General features: G+C 37.1%; 1 protein-coding gene across 1 annotated transcript; it reads right to left on the bottom strand.

Annotated features, from left to right (window-relative positions):
* Positions 1-3,443: 3,443 nt before the first annotated feature.
* On the bottom strand, positions 3,444-15,271 carry LOC308696476 (uncharacterized protein). The gene is made up of 3 exons (XM_081375225.1): positions 15,234-15,271; positions 7,509-7,606; positions 3,444-7,385 (listed from the first exon to the last, which is right to left on the bottom strand). The coding sequence occupies exons 2-3, from the start codon at positions 7,600-7,602 to the stop codon at positions 3,571-3,573; spliced, it is 3,909 nt and encodes a 1,302-aa protein (XP_081231351.1). The 5' UTR covers positions 7,603-7,606; positions 15,234-15,271; the 3' UTR covers positions 3,444-3,570.
* Between the last annotated feature and the right edge of the window lie 7,993 nt (positions 15,272-23,264).

Below are 23,264 nucleotides of genomic sequence, written 5' to 3'. Positions count from 1 at the left end.
AGAATCTATAATCATACCCAAGTATTTAAAATGCTCAAAAATATTTATTGCTTCTCCTTTAACTAAAATATCTGGTTGATGCCCATCAGTTCTTTTAATAGAAAATACATTCATACAGTTTTACTCACATTAAAAGTAAGATGAGAGCAAGTTAACCAATCTGAGACTTTGTTCAATGCAGCAGTAAGTTTGATTGCAGCTTGTTCTTTTGTCTTGAGTCAAACTTACGGTTGAAGCCAAACTCTGTCGGACAGTGGCCCTCCAAAAACTAATTAAACACACCTGATCCAGGTAATCAATGTCTTCAGGATTGCTAAAAACTTCCAGGCAGGTGTTTTGGAGCTGGTTGGAGCTACACTTTGCAGGACAGTAGACCCCAGGAGTGTAGTTTGACACATGTGACTGACTGACCGACAGCTGCTTTCTTGAAGTGCTCTTCTCCACTTTCGATCTCTTGGGTTTTATCTTGAAAAGGCATATGTCAAACAAGCAACAAACAACTTAAAGAAACAGACTCTACTAAATAACTCTTTTAATATCACTAATCAAGCATGTTATTAGTCCCTACACAGTACACAGGCATATACTTAAAGTATGCTTGAAGTTGTTACAATTTAGTACACAAGAGTACACTAAATACACTTAACATATCTGCTTCTTTCAAGTAAATGTAACATTGCTACTGAATTCGCCTTGAACCTTATTAATCTGACCATTAGACACTCAGAAGCATCATCTAGATCTGTGGACAGAATCTCGTTAGTTTATTTTTTTCAATTTCTCTTTAGAAATCTTTTAGGTATAATGTTTAGAAAATGTATTTCTCTTGTTGATATAAAAACCTATGTTTTGTTAATGTTCTTACTTTTTGACTTTTTGATAGTTATTCTTTCTGATTTGTTCCTAAATATTAAATCAGTTTGAGTTTGAGATGATGAGGTAACTTTTCTGGGGCTCTGAATTAACTGTGAGAGGTCAAACTGACTTACTACCTCATGAAGCTTTTTATTATTTGACTTCTCAATCCAATTTACCTTAAAGTCCCCATACAGAATTAACTCCTTATTTCTATCAAACCCTTTAAAAAAATATTAGATGATCATAAAACATACTACTTAATGAGGGAGGCCTATATACACCAATTACATTAAATGCCATGGATGGGGATAAAACAATTGTTACAGCAATGCATTCTATATTAAATGTATTAAATTAAATTTCCTTTATCTTATGCTGTCCTTGACATTAGTAGTCCCACCACCTTTTCCAAATTTTCGATCCTTTCTGAAGACTTTATATCCCGGGACGAGTATGTGGTGTTCGTGATGATTCTGTTAACCATGTTTCCGAAAAGCAAAGCAAATTAAAGGTTGAGTTTGCAAGTACCAGTTGTTCGTAACCAGTAAGTTGTAAGTTCGTAACCAGTTGTTCTGTTTTTGAAGCAATACTTCTGATATTTAAATGTCCCATAACAAGTAATCCTTTGGGCTTGAGCGTGGATCCCCTAAAACTTTTGCATGATTTGATGTTTTAAACATGAAAATTGCACTCCTTAATCTTGTTATGAGCACACAGTTTGAAATGACCTTGTCGTCTGCTAACTCAAACGGGATGTTGATCATCATGGTTGAAATTAGGTCCAGAATTGAATAAATGTATTGAGGCCTGTGCACTGTATGTGTTTATGAGAGGAGTGCTGCTGCCTGACTCTTTAGCATGTGTCTTGGCATTATGCTGTGTGAATTTCTTCAAGTTTTAGTATAAAAAGCTGTTGTATTTTATTGTACTGTGACTGTCATGGGCCGAGTATTCCCAAAAAAGTTTTTGCCAGCTGAACCCCTATAACAAAAATTATTAACTTATAATGCATAATATTAACATTTCATATCACAATGTATTTTATGTCTTTGCATATTTCTGATGTTCTTTTTCTAATACTTATGTCAGTGTATTTTTTATTTAACCTGGTCCTATCAGACTCTCGTACATTTATTTTGTACTCCCCATTGGATCTGCCCAGAGCCACTCTGGATCTGCCATAACCAATCGCTAACGTTTAGTCGTGACGAAACTTCAACTCAAACTAGCGCACGACCTCAACGTCATCGTTCTCAGCCGCTCCCTCTGTTCGCTGATTGGACCGGTAAAAATTGGCCGAAGAAAACCCACGAATATACCGCAAACCCAGACGACGTAATGAAGGAACATGAAAATTGAGCGGAAGTACATAGGAGGGCGGAGCCAGGCTACCTTTTATTAGATTTATTTTTTCTTTTCTTATAATAATTATGTATTTAATTAATTCACCATGGAGGGTGGGCTACAGAATATCATTACCTGTCAATCTGACATACAGAGTTGTAAAGGTTGTGCCATAGTCTATTTTTATTTTTCATACTTGTTTTTACTGCACTACATTGCAATATTTAGTTTTTCTGGAATTATATATTGCAATAAAAAAAGATTGATGTACATGAATTGTTCAGGAAATCAAATGTTAAATAACATTATAGCCTTGGCCCTTGGCTGTATGAATTAAATATTACTAATCTTTGTTAAAGCTACAAAAGTGATCTTCTCGTTGTCTTTTGTTGTTTGATTAACACGAATGACAGTCAGTCATAATGCGTAATGGCAATAAATTTGGACATTGTTTACAAGTCGCAGTCCATGTTCAGGACCTGGATTTTGCAAAACAGGCTTCAAACTAATTTACTAATTAATAAACTTCACAAAGGTTTAAAAAGTAAAATCATGAATTGACAATTAAGTTAAACAGTTAATATCTTTTTATTAATTCACAGAGTTGAGAAAATTACTTTTTAAAAAACAATATTACTACTAATACAAATAATTATCATTTTAAAACCCATAAGTAGAATTAATTATAATACAATTGCTGTTAACTTTTGAACAGTAGTAAATTGTACGGGAATTTGGAAAATTTCACATGCGCATTGCGGCAATACAGTATAAACTCTACCATAAGAAAAATCCATATTTCTTAATTTCAAAATGTTTTATGCCATACTAATACAACTTATAATTTCTTAAAACATAAAGGAAGTGCTTGAAATCATATATTGTTTTTATAGCATTTCATAGTATTTTACAAATATCAAAATGTTTGCATGATTTCACAAGACTAAACACAAAAATGAAGATTTTTTTTTACATTTATACTTTTTTCAGAAACTTTTATCCAATTTAAGCAATGCAATTTATATAGCATTTAAGCTATAAAAAAATGAAGAAGAAAAAAACACGCTAATTTCATGCATTCTCTGGAGCCATTATTACTGTGTTGCTAGCACCAGTTGAGCTACAGTACATGATTGTTGTGGATTCTTTGACATGGATACATTTGACATGTGGATTCTTTGACATTTGACATTGCAATTTGACATTGCATCATTGTTGAAAACACAAATATTAAAAGCATAAAATAACTCTTAAATTCATTATTCTTGATGTTAAATGATTATTGATTTACACGTGTTAAGTAACATCTTGTTAAGCAAATTTTCAATTTTCCTAAATCTTTTTGAACAATGCTGCCTTTTATTTTGTTTAGGACATCTCCTGTCCCTCAAGGCAAGCACTTCCATCCTTTTGATCAGATGTTTTCTGTTTGCTCTGTGACTGAAAGGCACTAAAAGCTTTCTTAATTTTCATCATTTTCAGGGCAACAGTTTGCATTCGCTTCTCTCTCTCCTCCATAATCCGGCGCTCTGTTTCAAGCAAATTTTCTCCTTTACCAATCTTTACCAGAATAAGAGCTTCTTGTTTCATTTTCTCGAGTCCAACAACCCGGTCCTCAAAGCCAGGACTTTTCTCTTCTTTCTCAGTTTTGATTAGGATTTCGAGATAATCGGCTGTGGAGAGAGATTTTGGATTCAATGCAATTTCATCCAGTCTTCTTAGGCAATCAGAGGACAGTTTGATCAACTTCCTTAGTTTTTCCTCAATTCCATGGAGTTCCTCTTCAAGTGCATAAAGTATTTGCTTAGAGTCCATAAACTTTCCTTTTGCCTTCATGAAGTTTTCTTTCAGCTCTTTAATAGTTTTTTTCTCTATTTTTGTTTCATACGTCCACATGAAATTTTCCTTAGAATGAGCAGAGTAATGGCAGTTTTCAGGGCAGATAATGCAGTGTCCAGCCTCCATCACAGCACAAGTTTGCACAGAATCTTCTGCAGGGAGGAAACAGTTGGAGTGACATGTGAAGAAGCAGGTGTTACAATTCATGGTAAAACAGTTTACAGGGGTTCTGATTGCTTTCATCACCTCTACATCTTGCTCAAAATCCTCATTTTGCTTCATGCTGTCACTCTCATTTTCCAAACATTGTTTGAATTTTTTTATTTCACTCATTTTAGAGAGACCTGCAGTTATTTGAGGGGTCAGACTTTTCATGGCTTTCTCAAGGCGCTCTCGTTCCTCCAAGACCTTTATAGTCATCGTCAGATCTTTACTTTCAATGGCCCCCAATGCCTTGAAAAAAGCCTTCATCTGTTTAAAGGTTTTGTCCCAGACAAGCTCGGTCAGTTTATCATCTTCATCATCGTTATCTTCTGAATCATTGTCAGAGGTTGTAGGCTCTTCTACTTTTTTGTCTGCATACACAGCTGAATTGTTGAAACTGAAATGGGTGGGTTGTCCATTTTTATTCTTTTGACAGGGCAGATCTGCTGCTTTGATGGCTTCTAGAACTGGGATGTTTTTACTGTCTGCAAATGTCACCAAAATTATGATGTTTTCTGCAATGTCTTTGCCAAAAATGGACAGGATTGAGTCAAAGATGTATCTCTGATTGGCACTCAGGCGGGCAAGAGAGGCCTGGACAACAAAGCAGACGGCATCAATGTGATCGATTCCCAAAGGGCTACAAAGAAAGCTTTTGACCTGCTCTGTAATCAGTTTATCATGTGCGATCCCTCTTGTATCCCCAAATCCGGGTGTATCTACGATTGTGAGGGAATAGGGAATTTGAAAGCCAGACTGATTGTACAGCTCAAAAGATGAGACATTATATGTCTGACTCTCAGCCTGTGAGCGATTGGTCACTTCATTGATTAGTTTGAAGCGATATGAATCCTGCCACTTTACGCCCAGGATGTAATTGACCATTACATTAACCAGCGTGGTTTTTCCTGCACCCGTTGGTCCCAAAAGAAGGATAACTTTGTTTTTCACATCCTCAACCTTTCTTCCGAAGACATACTGATTAAAACTAACAGTCTCTGCCATTTTTTTGTGTAGTGTCAGTGTATGTATTGATGGATTGCCCTTTTTTATTCGTGAAGATTGATTCAAGAACAACCCACTCCCATCCTTATTTGATTGTGTCCCCTTAAAACTGGCTGAAAACACAGTTTCAGTGCTGGAGAGACTCTCTCCATCCTTTCCACAGTTTGCAAACACTCGGATTGCGTAATCTGTGTCTTCTTTCAGTCCCCGAAGAGTGCACTCCCTGTTTGGAGATTTCAAAGACTTCCATGGCTTTTCATTTTCCTGATCCTTCGTGCATTCTCTGAATTCCAACACGTATCCAGTGACCAGAATATCTTCTCCCACAGATGTAGGAACATCCCAGGCTACAGTTGCAGACTCTGATTCTACTCGTTTCACTATCGGTGCTCCAGGAGGTGCACATGGACGAGTCCTGAAGAATGATGTTGTGTCACTAGTCAGACTTACTCCTGGACGACACACCGCCTTACAGTTGAAACGATATTCTTTATGCGGTTGTAACTGCTTGACTGTGACTTGATCAGAAACCCCATCAGTAAACACATCTGTCCATTCAGAGCTCTGTGCAGACTGATATGAAATGCAGTACGAGTTCACACAACTAACACCGTGGACAGGAGGTTTGATTTGCAGATGTATGCAGTCATGCTCCACACTCAAGAAGACTGGTTTTGGGGGTTTTGAGGGGAGCTCGTACTGTGAGCTTATGAGTCTCCCCCTTTCATAAACATGAATTGAAGAGGCAGTGATGAGTTCATCCGGGATTGATGCAATGCGGAATTCAATGTTCTTTCTTCCTTTATTGGCTTCTTTGAAATCTAAGAAGGACTGTATATTTTGCCTGGACAGTGTAGTTGCATTTCCTGAGGAAAACCATTTATCTGTCTTTTTTGAGGAGTCTTGATCATAACTTACTTGCTCTCCATTGTTACGCGATTGTTTTTTGAGGTAATTCTCCAGGTCTGAAAAGTACAGTTCCTTTTCATTTAAGGAGGAAAGTGCAAAAGCTATCACATAGTTATTGGATGCTTTCAAGACAACCTTGTCCAAGTCATTGCTGGATGAAAGAACAGGAACTTCTTGCATGATTTCGAGGTAAGATCTAATGACATTCATCTCTCGCTCTCGCTCATTGAGATACTTGTGTACCAGAGCACCCTGAAATGGTGATCTTTCTTTGTCATTAAGAGCATCAGCAAGTTCTTGTTCTTCTTTTCCTCCACCCCTTATGGATGGAAGAAGCCTGCAGAGATGTTTTTGAAAAACTATTTTGTACTCTGAGCAGAGGTCCTTAAATTTTCTGATTTTAGTTTTGATTTCAGGGAATTGAATGGCGACATTGTCTCTCATCAGGTCTTGACATTGAATGTCACAATTATCCAGTTCATCCATGATCCTTTGTGCACGTCGTACTAAGCTTACACTGATCTCCCTGACTAACTGAGCAGCTGTTGAATCTAGTTTTTTCAAAGGGTAAAGCCATGCGGTCATGGGCACAGCATTCTCTCCATGTTCTCCCAACAGTTTTGGCAGCTCTGAGTACACCTTGATCGCATCTACATAGGAAACTGGATTATTTTCCAAAGCAAAATCTCCATGAAAAGTGCAGCTGAATTTATTATTTTTCTCATTTTCTGATTGATTTATTTTCAAAGATGCTTCACCTTCAACTGATATTAAAGGTATATTTTTGATTGTTGCATGCAGGTGTCCTTGTATCTCTTGATGATTTTCATTGGATGAAACCTCGCGGTCAAAAATAAAGAACGCTTGAGCTCCATACAATAGAGCCGTAACAACATGTGTGGCCGAGCCCTCCTGAAATACATTGCTATGTTTTATGTTCCCTGCTCCAAGATGCTCCATAGTTAACTGCTCAAAACGTGCCGTTGTCCGATACTGTAAGGTGACTCGAGATTGATGTTTTGACTTCTTCTTGTCATTTAAATAGCCAGCTGAGCCTTTCACACTAACTAATCCACCCAGAAAACTGGCTTCAAGAGATGCAGAAATATTTAAAGCTTCTACTTTGTCTTCACTTGAGTCTGAGGCAATGATTTTGAAATCAGTGTTTGGCTGTGGCTGTACATTGATATTCTTCTGCAGCATCTCACCATCCCAAAGAGTTATTCCTTGGGAACAATTTATATATTGATAATTAGTTTCCCCAAAGGTAAAGCATAAAATCTAACAAAGTAATGAAATATACCATTTAGATTGTTTCCTCCCCAATGTGTTCATGTGCTTTTTATTACCTGGAATGAGGACATCTCTTCGGCAGTCATAAAGCATTCCCAGCTGAAAAGGTCGGCCAAGACAAGCCAGTTCAATGGTTTCAGAGTCAGACATCTTTCTAGTGGAAAAGTCTTGGATTATAATTTTGTTGTAGATGTTAAATAAAAAGATATACAACATATGACTGAATAGCTGCAAAACAGCATTCATTGAGCCATCTTCAATTATGGGTAAAATTATCTTGAGACAGTGCTGGTAAAAAGTTGCTGGCAGATTTAATATACACTCACCTAAAGGATTATTAGGAACACCATACTAATACTGTGTTTGACCCCCTTTCGCCTTCCGAACTGCCTTAATTCTATGTGGCATTGATTCAATAAGGTGCTGAAAGCATTCTTTAGAAATGTTGGCCCATATTGATAGGATAGCATCTTGCAGTTGATGGAGATTTGTGGGATGCACATCCAGGGCACGAAGCTCTTGTTCCACCACATCCCAAAGATGCTTTATTGGGTTGAGATCTGGTGACTGTGGGGGCCATTTAGGAGGGAGGAGGGGGGAGGGGGGAGGGGGGAGGGGGGGGGGTACCACCACATGCATGATAAAGGGATGGACATGGTCAGAAACAATGCTCAGGTAGGCCGTGGCATTTAAACGATGCCCAATTGGCACTAAGGGGCCTAAAGTGTGCCAAGAAAACATCCCCCACACCATTACACAACCACTACCAGCCTGCACAGTGGTAACAAGGCATAATGGATCCATGTTCTCATTCTTTTTACGCCAAATTCTGACTCATCAGAACAGAAATCGAGACTCATCAGACCAGGCAACATTTTTCCAGTCTTCAACTGTCCAATTTGGTGAGCTCGTGCAAATTGTAGCCTCTTTTTCCTATTTGTAGTGGAGATGAGTGGTACCCGGTGGGGTCTGCTGTTGTAGCCCATCCGCCTCAAGGTTGTGCGTGTTGTGGCTTCACAAATGCTTAGCTGCATACTTCGGTTGTAACGAGTGGTTATTTCAATAAAAGTTGCTCTTCTATCAGCTTGAATCAGTTGGCCCATTCTCCTCTGACCTCTAGCATCAACAAGGCATTTTCGCCCACAGGACTGCCGCATACTGGATGTTTTTCCCTTTTCACACCATTCTTTGTAAACCCTAGAAATGGTTGTGCATGAAAATCCCAGTAACTGAGCAGATTGTGAAATACTCAGACCGGCCCGTCTGGCACCAACAACCATGCCATGCTCAAAATTGCTTAAATCACCTTTCTTTCCCATTCTGACATTCAGTTTGGAGTTCAGGAGATTGTCTTGACCAGGACCACACCCCTAAATGCATTGAAGCAACTGCCATGTGATTGGTTGATTAGATCATTTCATTAATGAGAAATTGAACAGGTGTTCCTTATAATCCTTTAGGTGAGTGTACTTAGTGCTGTAACTAATGATTTTTTTCTCAGTCGATTAATTTATTTTTAATAACACAGATAAAATAAAATATCTATAATGTAATTATAAAATAACATGTACATTTTTTTTCTTAATTAATTGTATCATGAAATAAGATTTTGGTTATCCAACACCTATCCCAACCTGTTCACAATAGTTTTTGTTGCAAACATTTAATTGTATAATCTTAGTTATTTTTCCAGTTAATCTATTGTTAATTTTCTGAATATTTGATGAATCCTTTGGTCAATTTAACAATAAATAATTACCATAACTAATCTATGTATGAACCTGAGGGTATCTGAGCCGTTTGGGAACAGTGCTGCTTAATCGTCGAGAAATCTGAAAAAATGCTTCTATCATTATAACAGTTTAAAAATGTGCTCTAAAACAGAACTTTTGGATTCCTTAGGTCCGACCCTATTATTGTCTCTCTCAGGGATTGTGTTGATGTAAAATTCTGCTTTTTACCAACTCATTGGCGTAGGAAGATGATGCTTAGCGAGCTCAGCTATTTGTAACACACTTGTTTTAAATACTTCCACACAAGCTGAAGAAGATGGAAATTAAATTAGATGTGCTAAATCCGGCGTATTTACGTGAACTTCTATTGTACGTTCATTAAAATGCGCTGTCCCATCCAAAAAAAAAAAAACAACAAAAAAAAACAACCTAGTGTAGCTTTTTGAAAATTTCAAATTGTAAAAACTTAGTGTATTTATTAGTTGCCATATCAACACTATATAGAGAAAAACATTGTTTTAACCATAGCAAAAGTACATTTCATACTTATGTTAATTTTCCATCTCTATTATTGTTTAGTTTTTTTAAATTAGACAAATCTGATATTATTTTAATCTCGAATATGTTATTTAACAGTTGGTATGGTTATTTAATGTTTTGCTAACTAGCAGAAGACACTAGCAAGGTCTAAATCCCAGTTGTGCAGGTGGGGCATGTTGTAACACTGTGTTACAATGTGTGTCTATTAGAACTATGCTATTCTATTCTATACTTTTATTAATTCTATTGAGAAAACATGAGAAAAATGTGAATTAAGACTGAGAGTCAATGTTAAGAAATTATTAATTATTATATTTTGAACTATGTTGTATAGCTTTTTTTTCCAGTGTTCGTTGTCAAACTCAAAAATATATATATTTTTAATTATAAAAAAATGCCATTATGCTAACTTTTATAAGTTAATAATTGTATTTTATTGAGAAAATATTTTAGTTTGTCTTTTGTATTTTTTGTATTCTTTTTATTAGATCAGATAGCATTTTAAGCTCATGTTACAATGTTTCAATCATGTTACTATTGAACATGTTGTCACATTTCACTTCCATTCTTTCGGGGTTATATCAAGAAAGAAGTATACACTGTATTAATAAAACAAAACAATATATAAATACATATTGATAAAAGGTCCTTCAACCACACAATAACCAGCAGTTTCGTTCCGCTTGCATTACGTTTGCCATTTGATGTTGGACAATGTTGTGGTCGCGCCGGAGTCTCTTACATTATGAGCAACGCTTGCTACGCGCCTACATTTGAAATAACGAAATTTTGGTCGGCAGGAAAAATGGTCCAACGAACCGTTCGGTTCGAAAATGCGTACCGAGAACCAAACCGAAAGCCTCGTACCGAACGGTTCGATACGAATACGCGTATCGTTACACCACTAATATATATACATATATACATAAACACATACACACACACACACACACACACACACACACACACACACACACACACACACACTACCGGTCAAAATGTTTAGATCGGTAAGATTATTAATGTTTTAAAAAGAAGTATCTTTTGCTCACCAAGTCATATTGTCAAATATTATTACAATTTAAATCAGCTGTCTTCTATGTGAATATATAGTTAAGTCGTGTAATTTATTTCTGTGATGCAAAGCTGAATTTTCAGCATCATTACTCCAGTCTTTAGTGTCACATGATCCTTCAAAAATCATTCTAATATCATGATTTGATGCTCAAGAAACATTTATGATTATTATCCATGTTGAAAACAGTTTTTGACATTTTTATTTCATGATGAATGATGATGAATTTGATGATAAATTTATTTCATGATGAGTATAAAATAATAATAATAATAAAAATAATTCATTACATTTAATTAGTGCTTTTCTCAGCACTCAAAGCGCTTAACATAGTGAATCTCCTCAACCCCCACCAATGATATATTAAAAGTGTTAAATATGATTGTAACATTTAAATCAGTCTCATGTCATGAGTCAGGTCTCTTTAGATTTCTTCAGTCATTAAGAGTAGCATGTTAGATCATCTTTACATCATGCTGGTGAAAATGTATCAATTAGTGATAGTTTTTCATTAATCAAACCATGTAATGCTTGGATAATTCCTTAGTAAGGACTTTACAGAAGAGCTGCTCTCTCAGAAAAAAGTTACAAAAGCTGTCACTGGGTTGGTGCACATTCCAAAGGTACTAACAATTTATGTATAGGGGGACAACAGGGATAAAAGTGTCACAGTGTCTGGTTTGTGTTTCCCTGGGTAACCACTAGAGGTCCTCTTCCCCCACGGTGTCTTTCACTCATTCACTACATTTTCCATCATCCTGTTCTGTATTATTATTGATTCATTGCACGCAGCTGTTTCCCCACACCTTGTTAGTGTCTGTGTATATATACCCTGTCTGTGTCAGTGTTTGTCATGGAGTCCTTGTTGTTTATCACACCACAATTCTGATACCCTGCGTAGCCTGTATGTTCTTGTATTTGGATTGCCTAATGGATTACGACCTATTGCCTGGACTGGATGTATGATTACAGATTTCCCCAATAAAAATACTGCACTTGGATTATTCCCTGTCTCCTTGAGTGTGGTTCGTGACAAAAAGCTCATTTGAATTCTCCTCTAAACAACTAGATGGCACAAAAATGTTCTGCAGCACTTTCCAAAACATCCACTCTTCAAGATGCACGTTGAAATTTGGCTAATTCTTGACGTGGGCAGCAGCACACAGTTGATTCTGTGCTAATATGATCTAATATCTAATGTTTTTTTTTTATGTTGTAGATTTAAGTAGCAAATGAGAATTGTTAAAATTATTGTATATATTCTGAGACATACGTCTTAACTATTTTCAGTTTTGTTCAAGCTAATTAAACCAACAGTTTTTCAATAATGCAAGAATATGTAAAAGTATAGTATTTGTGGTAAAAGGCAACCCTGCGAATTAACATAATAAAAAAATAGCTGCCAGACTTTTCCATTTGTTGACATGACATGGTTAGATTCAGATTGTAAATTTCATATATCAAGTTGGGTGTCACCATACCAAATGAAACCATCATATTTAAAAATAATATATTAATCACATCATATTTAATGTTACTACTGTACATCTATATTGAATTATAACGGGATTTAATTCAGCGTGTTCAAAATATTTACCTTTTTAAATAATTGTATGGATTTTTAAAATAATTTTAATGACAGTATATTTATTAAACAAAACTGAATTCTTGTATTTATCAAAATAAACAGAAAATAGTGCAAACTTTGCTAAAATTATTTTTTCGAAAGAATATCGGGGGGCTGAAGCTACCCCAAAATGTTCCTAAACCCCCCTAATTCATATTTAGACGCAACAAATTATATATATCCAGCTACAAAAAATAGCCGAAAAGTCGGAAGTTGGACAGAATTAAAAAGACAACTCTCACGCATTCACCGTGAGACTCACACAATTGACACTTTTCACACGCTCTCACGCCACACATCCTTTTTCTAACACACAGAAAAAAACACGAACACTGTTGAAAGATACAGTAGTAAGCTACAACTTACCGAAATATATAGGTATTCCTCATACATAATATCGATCAATCAGTGTTTTTTATCAGCGTGAAGAGGTCAATAACATAGCTGGAGAAAAGAAGTTGAAAAGTTGAAAAGTTGAAAAGAAGAAAAAAACTAGAGAGTATTTTGCTAAATATGTGTTCTATATTACATATTTATTATATTTTTACTTATATCATTAAATAAAGTTGTTGTTATTATAATAAAAAAGCGCATTATATTTAATTTGAGTTATTTTTAACCTTAAATAATAGCCTACTACCAGCTGATAGGGCTGTCTGTATGTTTACAGCATTAGGTGAGTTGTTTTTTTCTTGAGAAAAATGAACGCCTATCTTGAGTACCTAATATTTATCCAAATGAGTCAATATTAAATCACAATAATTGAATTGAAATAATAAAAATGCGTAGCCTACCAGAAATTGTAGGCTGCATGCACCATCAAATTTACAAATAATTTTACACTTATGCTTTCCTAAAGCCTGAAATGGGCACTTTTTGTGACAGCAACCCTATCATTTTTGATCAAAGATGTGGCTTAACTTCAGAATTTGAATTAAAATCAGTATTCTTATGATTGCTCTGAAAATTTCTGACTAAGTTCAACAAACTTTAAATTACTTATTCATAAACTTAATATTTTTTTTTTATAAAAATGTAGGTGTGGCAGGGTTGAGACTAGGGTAACAGGGTTGAAGATAGTAACGGGGTTGAAGAGACAAATACAGGTAAACATATAGCCTACCTGTACATTTGTTTTTTACTCAAATTCACTGTAAGATTTTCTATAAACACAAGTTACAAATACCCTGGGGGCTAAGCCCCCCCTGTCTTTCAATCCTAGTGACGTCCCTGATATTAACTTTGACAAAGTTAAAGCTAAAGTATTTGTATAAATAATGTGTGCCTTTTGCCCCATGCTGGTGAGTATTTTACCCTTATCTTGCCACCTCGTACGTTTATAAGGATTTATTTATTTTCACACAAAATCTGTTGCTCCATAAATATTCAATACAAATATTTTTTTTCTGCACTCATACACTATGGAATAGTTAAAAGCACATTTTTTCTTAAGGTGTTCCTTTAGCCCCTTTGTACCCAAAATATATGCACTCTTAAGGGGTAAAAAGGTACAAAGGTGAACCTTTTGGAAAGTGATTGCTTTTGTTTCTGAGAGTGTATTTAAATATACACACTTTTTAAAGCATTTGAGCATTTTTCCCAAGCCAGAAAAGTTCCCTGCTTAGTTTCCAAAAGCCCAAGGAAAAAACAAAGCTTATTTGATACAGTTGACATCTACTAAGGCACAGTCACAATATGGTGTAAGTTGTTAGAAACTGCTATTAATTGACAATGATTTGAGAACAATACATTGTTTGAAATATAAATTATTATAATTTATATATAACAATCTTCCACAGCTTTTGTGTATTAACTTCTGGTATCATCTGCAATACACTTATGAAGCACACTATGAAATATTAATCTTTTGTTTTGGTCACAGATATTGTAATTCATTTAATTGTATATTACAGCCATAGACTGTAAAAAAAGATGGACGACGCCCCTTCGCTCTCTTCCATTGATGAGAACTGAAGCCGCCAGAGTCCCGATATGGCGCTGACATATTGGAACTTGAGTCTGCGCAGTAGCGATCTCGGGACCAGACCTGCGCAGTCGTGAGCAGGAAGTAAAGCCGCGAAATCAACGCTCCGCCCTCACTCTCGCAGAATGCACTCAGGGAGAGTGGATTCTGCACACTTTTTTACAAATTGATTGCAGTACGACAAGAGGCTTGTTAAAATATAGTAAATACAATCTCCTCAGTCTTCCGAAGATCCCGAAAAAAACGTCCGTTGGTGCTTCAGTGACTACTTCGCTCAGAGAACCTGTCAATCACAGCTGTCAATCATGACGTTGCACCATCGCATCACGTAACTAACTAAAAGCCAACTTATTTTTGAAACGGACACTTGAACTTACATCAGCGTGATAAAAATGACAGCAAATGAAATAAACCACCTTTGGAAAAAAGATATTTGAAGTGTAATTTAATTGTTTAGTTGGTCTCACGTCCCGTTGAATAACACGGGGAGGCGGGACTTATAACCTATACTAGGACCAGTCACCGGGGGGCGATCGAGACGTTTTGGCTTCACTTTTGAGGGCTTGTGCGGCACGCTTGATTACAGCATTTAAAACACACCGGACAGCTTGGCCTGACCTGACATTTACGAAAAATACTGGTGTCCCGGGAACATAGTTCGATGGTGTGGTTAAAATATTTATTATATATGTTACTTTTGTCTGAAAACCAGTATTTTTGTGTTCAGTTGTTTACCTAGCAGTCATTACAAATAATTATATCATCTGAAGTTTGGTTTGGAGGACAGAATTGACAAAATTTATTTTAATTTAAGCAACATACCTTTTTCCCCCACTGTATTACTCCAGAAAGATTTGTCCCCTTCAGGTTTAGACACTGTTCATTTACATTAAACACTGTGGTTTTATAGAGTGAATCAGGGCTACTCCTTGCAACACTGTCATTGGGCAGACAACAAGTCACATCCCATTCACATGAACTCACATCTCAAAATGCCATCAAAGAAATGGGATCCTTCATTATCAAATGTCACTCCAACTGGTATATCATTAAAAGAACCTCATTAGGAAATATGGTGTCTCAAAGTCCTTTGTAAACTTATCATGATGACTAAATTATGATTTTGATATGATACCTGACTAATTTACCATATCAATATCATGGCAAAAAAAAAAACGAAAACAGGACTTACAATTCACTGTTCTATAAATTAATAAAAATAAGTAAAAAACTTGCTTGCCCAGCATGTTCCTGCCCTGCTTTTTTATCATTCCCTCCTCTTTATTTTATATTAAAGTTGATAGAGAAAAATGGTTGAGATCCAAGGAATAGGCATAAATCAACCATTACTCGACCACATTAAAAGTATGGGATAATGCATCAGCCTTAATGTTATCAACCCCTCTGATTTGTTGAATATTTAAATTGTAAAGTTGTAAAATAAAACCACCTGCATCAAATAATGTTTAGGACTTTACAATAAATGCAAAAATGTCAGAGGATTATGATCCATCTGGGAACGCCACGCTCTCTCAGTTTAACTTCGTTCAATAGAGTGCCAGATTTCTATCGCGAAAACTTCTCGGTTACTAACGTAACCTCGGTTCCCTGAGATGAGGGAACGAGTATTGCGTAAGCTAGCTTACGCTACGGGGAAAACTCCTTTTCTCGAGAATACTGAAGCTAAATCTTTAAAATGCAGTGCAGCTGCACAGCATACACAGATGAGCGGAGAGAGCGGTCATTGGCTGTGCTGCAGCAACTGCACTAACCTATGGCGAGGCGGCTCAGACGCGCAAACCAATGAGGACACTTAGCGCCCTAGCAGGTCATAGCCCGCGGGAATGGGCGTGGCCAGTGGCTATAAAGCGCCCATTTCGAGCCATATTATCTAGGTTTAAACGACTGAAGGAATCCCCAGATAAAGCACAAAGCACGGCGGGTTACGCAATACTCGTTCCCTCATCTCAGGGAACCGAGGTTACGTTAGTAACCGAGAAGTTCCCTTTCGAGAGGTCTCTCGTATTGCGTAAGCTAGCTGAAACAAGGGTGGACATAAAAGGGGCCACACTCTACAATCTAATACATATGTATGAGAACTGTAGTTCGAGTTAAATCCAGACCGGATATATATCGGGCCCAAGTTCAAGGGGTTTTGTGCTTACACATTTTATGTTGAAAGAACCTTAGTATTTAAACTGGGAACTTCTAGGTTATAATACCTGATAAATGTGGACGGCGAGGCCCAGCCGGCCGCCGCACAAATATCTTCAATGGGTAATCCAGTCGACCAAGCCCATGACGAGGCCATGCCTCTCGTGGAATGAGCTCTGACGCCTAAGGGGCAAAGAAGGCCCTTAGACTCATCAGCCAGCGCGATAGCGTCAACTATCCAGCGCGGTAACCTCTGCTTTGAGACGCCAGTAAAAGAGAGGTTTTGAGCGAGAGATGTTTCAGGTCTGCAGACCGAAGCGGCTCGAACAGCCCTTTAAGGAAACGCACAATGAGATTGTTCTTTCCCAGTGAATGTCCGGCCACAAGAGCGTGATAAGCTGTTATGGCCGCCTCATATACTTTGAGCGTGGAGGGGGTTCGACCCGCATCCAGCAGCTCTTGTAAAAAAATGAGTACACTTGGTATCTCGCATGAGTATGTGTCCAGGTTCCGTGCTGTGCACCAGCTGGAGAACACTGTCCATTTTTGAGCGTAAAGGCGTCTGGTTGAGGGCGCTCTAGCCTCAGTGATGGTTTTTAGCACCCTATCCGGGAGGCACCCGGGTACCCGTTGAGGGGCCATACGTGAAGGGCCCACAAGTCGGGACGGGGATGCCAAATCTTCCCGTTCGCCTGAGTGAGGAGGTCTCTCCTCAGAGGAATCGGCCAAGGGGCTGTTTCTAGCAGCTGCGCCAACTCGGAGAACCATAGCTGGGTCTTCCAGAGAGGGGCTATTAGTAGCACTGCACACTTGCTTTCCCTGATCCTCTCGATGACCTGTGGCAACATCGCGATCGGGGGGAACGCATATAGGGAACGGCTCGGCCATTCGTGGGCGAGCGCGTCTTTGCTTTTTGAGAAGTGTCTTTTGCAACGAGCATTGTATTCCAAAGCGAAGAGGTCGACCTCTGTCTCGCCGAAGATGCTCCAGATTAACTGAGCCGTCTGGGGGTGAAGGGACCATTCCCCGGGGGGAATTTTGTCTCTGGATAACATATCTGCGCCCTGGTTCAGGATTCCTGGCACGTGCGCTGCCCTCAGTGAGCACAGGTTGTGCTGAGCCCATATGATGAGACTCTTGGCCATGGTGTGCAGGTTGTTTGACCTGAGACCGCCCTGACGATTTATGTAAGACACCACTGCCATGCTGTCTGACCGGACAAGGACATGGTGGCCTTTCAGGAATGGGAGAAAAGCTTTGAGTGATAGAGCGACTGCTCTCATCTCTAGACAGTTTATATGTAGGCGCTTCTCTGGGCTTGACCAAAGGCCAGAGACAGGCCTGCCCTCGTAAAGGGCTCCCCAACCTAGATTGGAGGCGTCTGTCGAGATCACTTTTCTCTTCGAAACCACACCCATACTCACGCCGGACTGCAACCAGTCGGCCACTTTCCAGGGAGTCAGAGCTTTTATTCAGCCGTGACTCGCTCTGATCAGTAAGTGGCCCGATCGCCACGCATGAGCTGGTACGAGGGGTTTTAGCCAACGCTGAAGAGGATGCATGTGCAGTAGTCCGAGCTGGAGTACTGATGATGCTTGCTGAGGCCATGAGACCTAACATCCTCTGAAATCTTTTGAGCGGAGCGATTCATTTTAATCTTGCTACTTATAAAACGTTAAAATATACATTTAGATTATATGGTATAACTAGTGTAGGAAATAGAAAATGTAAATTATATTATTGAATTTGAAAGAGTATTTTGTTCCAAATGTTGCACATTTTGCATGAAAATGTACATTTTAAATACAGAAATACATTGCCATTTTGCATATTAGATTTCAAATTGAATATCACTACCCATAAGTTGCCATACGCCTAGTGTGGGGTGTCTTAGATGCGCACATACCTTATTACCATATTAGGATGGGGAAAGTACTCAGTGTTCAAAATTTCTCTTCTGTTCCTAGCAGTCAAGTCTAGCTTCTACGAAAAGACCGTTTGCAAGGATATGCAGTTTCTGAAAAACAGGTTGTAGAAGTACAACAAACCAGTTTTTCAGAAACTGCATATCCTTGCCAACTGTCTTGTCTCTCCTTATCAGCCTATATTCAGTTATTTGCCATTGAATTTCCACTCAGCATTAGCAGACTGCATACAGAGACATGAATCATATGAAGTACAAGTATTGTAAAGTACAATAAAGTAAAGCACTGGACCTGTGATTGAGAAAACTAACTAACCCTTTCACCTCACCTACCCATCATCTCCATCCCCAGCTATCCAGATCCTGAAAGCAATTTAAGGTGATAGAGAAAAATGGTAGAGAGCAAAGGAATAGGCATATACAGATGGTGGCCAACCAGGGGTGCGTTTCCCGAAAGCATCGTTGGCCAACTATGGTCGCAAGTTCCGTCGTTACCAATAGAGTTCAATGGACATTGCGATGAACTTGCGACCATAGTTGGCCAACGATGCTTTCGGGAAACGCACCCCAGAATGAGACTTTTACCGCCGCCGTTCCCGCGGCGGCAAAATTGGGATGTGTATTTGCTGCCTTTTACCGCTGAGTGGCGCTGTAATCACAGACTTCAAAAGTGTCAGTTTATTCTCTTTATGACGTAATCTGCCGCGGCAGTAATCTGAGCTGAGGTCACAGATAAATTCAAGATAAATATTGTGGTTAAACGAATTCAAATTCATTAAATTTAAACAAAGTAGACACACGTTAACATTGTGTGCCCAGTTTTTCTATAATTTAGAAAGGCTATGTCAATAGGTTACTTACTTCGTGTTATTTTAATGTGTTTGTAGATTTATTAACTGAAACATAACAGTGAAATAAATTAAAATAATTTACCGTAAAATTAAAACATTTTCAGGACTTGCAGTTACCCGATGTTAGTCAGTTTAAGCATTCTTTGTTATATTCAGAATTAAATAGGCTTACATGTTGTTATGATTATCATTTGAATTCTTTAATAAATAATCAACCACAATGCCTATTAGCCTACTGCCGCAGCAAAAATAAACCAGTCGAATTTCAAAGTCGTTCGCGCACAGCAGCAACTGCGGCATTTTAAAAGGTAAGTTTCCTATCTGTTTATAAAAAAAAAAAATAAAAAAAATAAAAAAAAAATGTGGCGCAAGATCTTGTAAAAAAAAAATAAAAAAATTTTTTTTTTCATTATTTGAACAAAAATGAGACTGATTGAATATGTAAAAATATAAACAAACAAAGCAGAGAATAAAACAAACTTTTAGGGAAAGAATATGCCTATTATGCTACAACAGAATTGGTTAACATTAACGAAAGCAAAATATGTAAAAATACATTTCAAACAATATAAAACAAAACAAATTCGTGGCCGAGTGGTAGGCTATAACGTTCAAATCCCGAACAAACATGGGCTACTTTTTTATTATTAATGCAGAAAGATTTGATAGTTCTAAAATATTGCTACACCATAGCCTATTGTTTTTTTCTCATAGCCTATTTTAAATATTTTATATTTATAAAATAAAATTACCATTAATTTCCATTTTACATTAGGGACAATTTTTATCCAACAGAATAGCTGAATTAACATCTGCATAATAATAATAATAAATAAATAAATAAATAAACAAACACACAGCACATGTCTTGTAAAAACACTTTTTAAAAATTTTTTCGACACATAATTTCGAGACAGTAAATTGCCAATGTTAAAAAAAATATGACATATGACAAACTTTTAAAACAGAGAAAATAGTTTACCTAGGCTATTCAGACGATAGCTCTGTGGTCAATGCAATAACAATAGCCTCTCGAAGCTTCAAACGATCTGAGATCGAATCTCAGTATAGCCGACAGTGTTTATGTTTTTCCGTTCTTGATGCTTAAATATGCATCTGTTTATTAAAGTCAATCATCTTGTTTAATTATCAATTGTACATTACAACATCAATTTGCTACATTCCAGTTGAGCCGCTGCAAAGACGACACATCAGATGAAGGAAGACTGTCAGCCGATTGCACCAGAAAATGAAGATGATGAAGCTCGTCTTTAATCTGCTAAATTATTTTTGTGTGTGTGTGTGAATCATTCACGAGATTGAGATGACTGACAGTGATACCCGGCCATAGCAACGGAAGACATTTTTCAAAACAGATCGAACAAATCAGAAAAATACTTTCAATACAGTATTGCTTTCAATTAAAAAATAAACAATGAAAATGTAAAAGAAAAAGAAAATTAATTAAGTTTGAAAACCCATTGCACATTTCAAGGTATGAATAAAGTGTCGGGAAAGTTTATTTATTTAAACAGGGTTGCATCGATGCGATTTTATTCCCTTTGTGATGCAAAATAAGAAACACAGAATCTTAGGCCTATTCTTGCAACATTTTAAATTTCTATTGTCAAAGAAATTGCAGCTAAATTAAAAAATTAAAACGGTACAAAACGAAGAAAGTTCAAAGCAACATAAATTAAGAACAGGCGTTTTTCTTTGCCTTTCTGTATTTTTTTAGTAAGTTTGGTCTCCCTCACTGCGCGCGGCGGGTCTTTCTCGAAATTAAGCATTTCAGCGTAAAAAAAAACACCATACAGCTGATAATACTGTATATGTCGCTGTGTGTCATCCACACAAATCACGAAAGAAAAAAACTGTAACAAATAGCTTTTGTTCCTTCAAAGATACAACATGCCTTGCTGAATTCACCTCACAATAAAACGAGGTGGGTCGCGAATTAAAGAGCTCTGTATCTCCTAAATTGAAATTGTGTGTGGAAAACCTTTAAATACAATCAATAAAACTACAATATATAATTTAATAAGATATAGGGCCTACTGCACATAGGCTATGGACTTTTGGAGATTTTGAGATTAATCCTTAAAAGAATTTTGCCTTTGCTTGCTCAACAGGCTGGCTCCGACACTCTCCATATGAAAGAAGGAACATTAACACCTCTGTCCTGCACCCCCACGATAAAGCATCTATTGCCTTCTCCAAACCCCCCACAGGCTAGCTGAGTTTGCAAAACAAAACAAAGAGTTTGCCACTCGTCGTGGTGTGCCCAAACACTTAATTATAAACTTCAATATTTCATTCAAAACAATCTCAAGACGCTTTGTGACATTTTGAAAAGCCGTGGATGCATTACTGCCACTATGAACGCAACAGAATACTGGTTCTGATTTTATTGTTTGTCGTTTAAACGTCATATATATATATATATATATATTTTAACAGAACTGCTTTTGAAATTACCATTGGAATTATTATAGGCTACAGAAGTAAAGTCATTGTATAATATTTGCTCCTTAGTGTAAAATGGAAATGCATGGTGATTTTATTTTGTAAATAGACTATAAGCAAAAAAAAAAAAAACTATGTTTTAGAACTAGACAAATCTCTCTGCGTCAACAATAGACTATAAAATGCATTAATAGGCTAATATAAAAAAATCAGTAGTCCTAGTAAGTTCGGGATTCGAACCCGTGTCATCTAAATGATCGTAACGTAAGTTCAACCACTCGGCCACGATTCACTCGATGCGACATGGCCTAACGTTCCAGTGTGTGTTCGCTCGCAGAGCGAGAAGCGCTCTTCATTCAAATGAACGCGCCGCCGCGTTTGTCGAACACTAATTCAACATGCCAGAATAAAACCTGGCTTTAGAACAATGCATAGCGCCACTCGTCGTGGTGTGCCAAAATTTTTACAATCATTTAGTTGTAATTTATTTCAGTGTTAATGTTTGAGTTAAAAAATCCTCTACAAATTAAAGTAACACAAAGTCGGCTATAAGAGTCCTTTATAGGCTACTAAAAAGCAAAGGGCTTACAGTCTTAACATTTAGGCTACTTTGCTTAAATTCGATACATTTATTTTCAGTAGGGCCTAATAAATTTGTAGGGATGTAATTTCAGTATGCTTTACCAACGCTATGTATTCAATTAAAGTTCCAAGAGGTCTGGTATATTTCCTTCAGCTGACAAGTGCACAGCAAAAATCACAACTTGTGTTTGCTGCGAACGCAAGTTATTTAAGGTGTCTCAACTGTACACAGTCTACAGTGTGAATTCGTTACAAGGTTTCATTTAATTAAATTAATGTGCAGCAATTTGTACAAATAGAGTCTATAGGCATATACTGTTGTAGCCATTAAATAATCTCATTTAGTATCATATTTGTTAAAATATTCTAATGTTATTTTTTTCCATCTATGTTGAATCTGAAAAGTGAACAGCACGAGTAAGATAGGATGCATTATATCGAGAGATGGATATGGAGTGGGTCAGACATGATTTTGACCACTTCATTAAGTTTTGTTTAGTAGAAAACCTTTCTTTAAAGTGAATTTCGTTTTCTATAAATTGTATCTTAATTTTAATAAATTTTTCATTAACCCTTGCCTGGATTTAATAAGTAAGAGAAGCAAATATAACAGACACTAATCATGGAGGCGCCCGCGCGGTCACTTGCATTGCACGTCAGCTGGAGCGCATCTCATCCTCCTAACTTAACGAAACTCAGCGTATGCCTCACACAGACATGATAAATACATCAAATACACAAAGCTTGAAATGTCTTCAAACGAAATAATTCAAAACGAAAAGAAAAAGGCTACTCTCTGATTATGTTTTTATGTGCATTTCTCTCTAGGTGGGTTCACTACAAATATGGCGATCGTCAACTTCATCTTTGCAGTCG

This window comes from Scardinius erythrophthalmus, assembly GCF_964197995.2.
Source record: "Scardinius erythrophthalmus genome assembly, chromosome: 9".
NCBI classification, from domain to species: domain Eukaryota; kingdom Metazoa; phylum Chordata; class Actinopteri; order Cypriniformes; family Leuciscidae; genus Scardinius; species Scardinius erythrophthalmus.
The sequence above is the reverse complement of the archived record's forward strand: the minus strand, read 5'-3'. Positions and strand labels throughout refer to the sequence as shown.

Coding starts and splice junctions, on each gene's coding strand:
- LOC308696476 (XM_081375225.1), bottom strand. CDS start 7,602: ATGTCTGACTCTGAAACCATTGAACTGGCTTGTCTTGGCCGACCTTTT. Junction 7,386..7,508: donor AAGAGATGTCCTCATTCCAG/GTAATAAAAAGC, acceptor ATTGTTCCCAAG/GAATAACTCTTTGGGATGGT.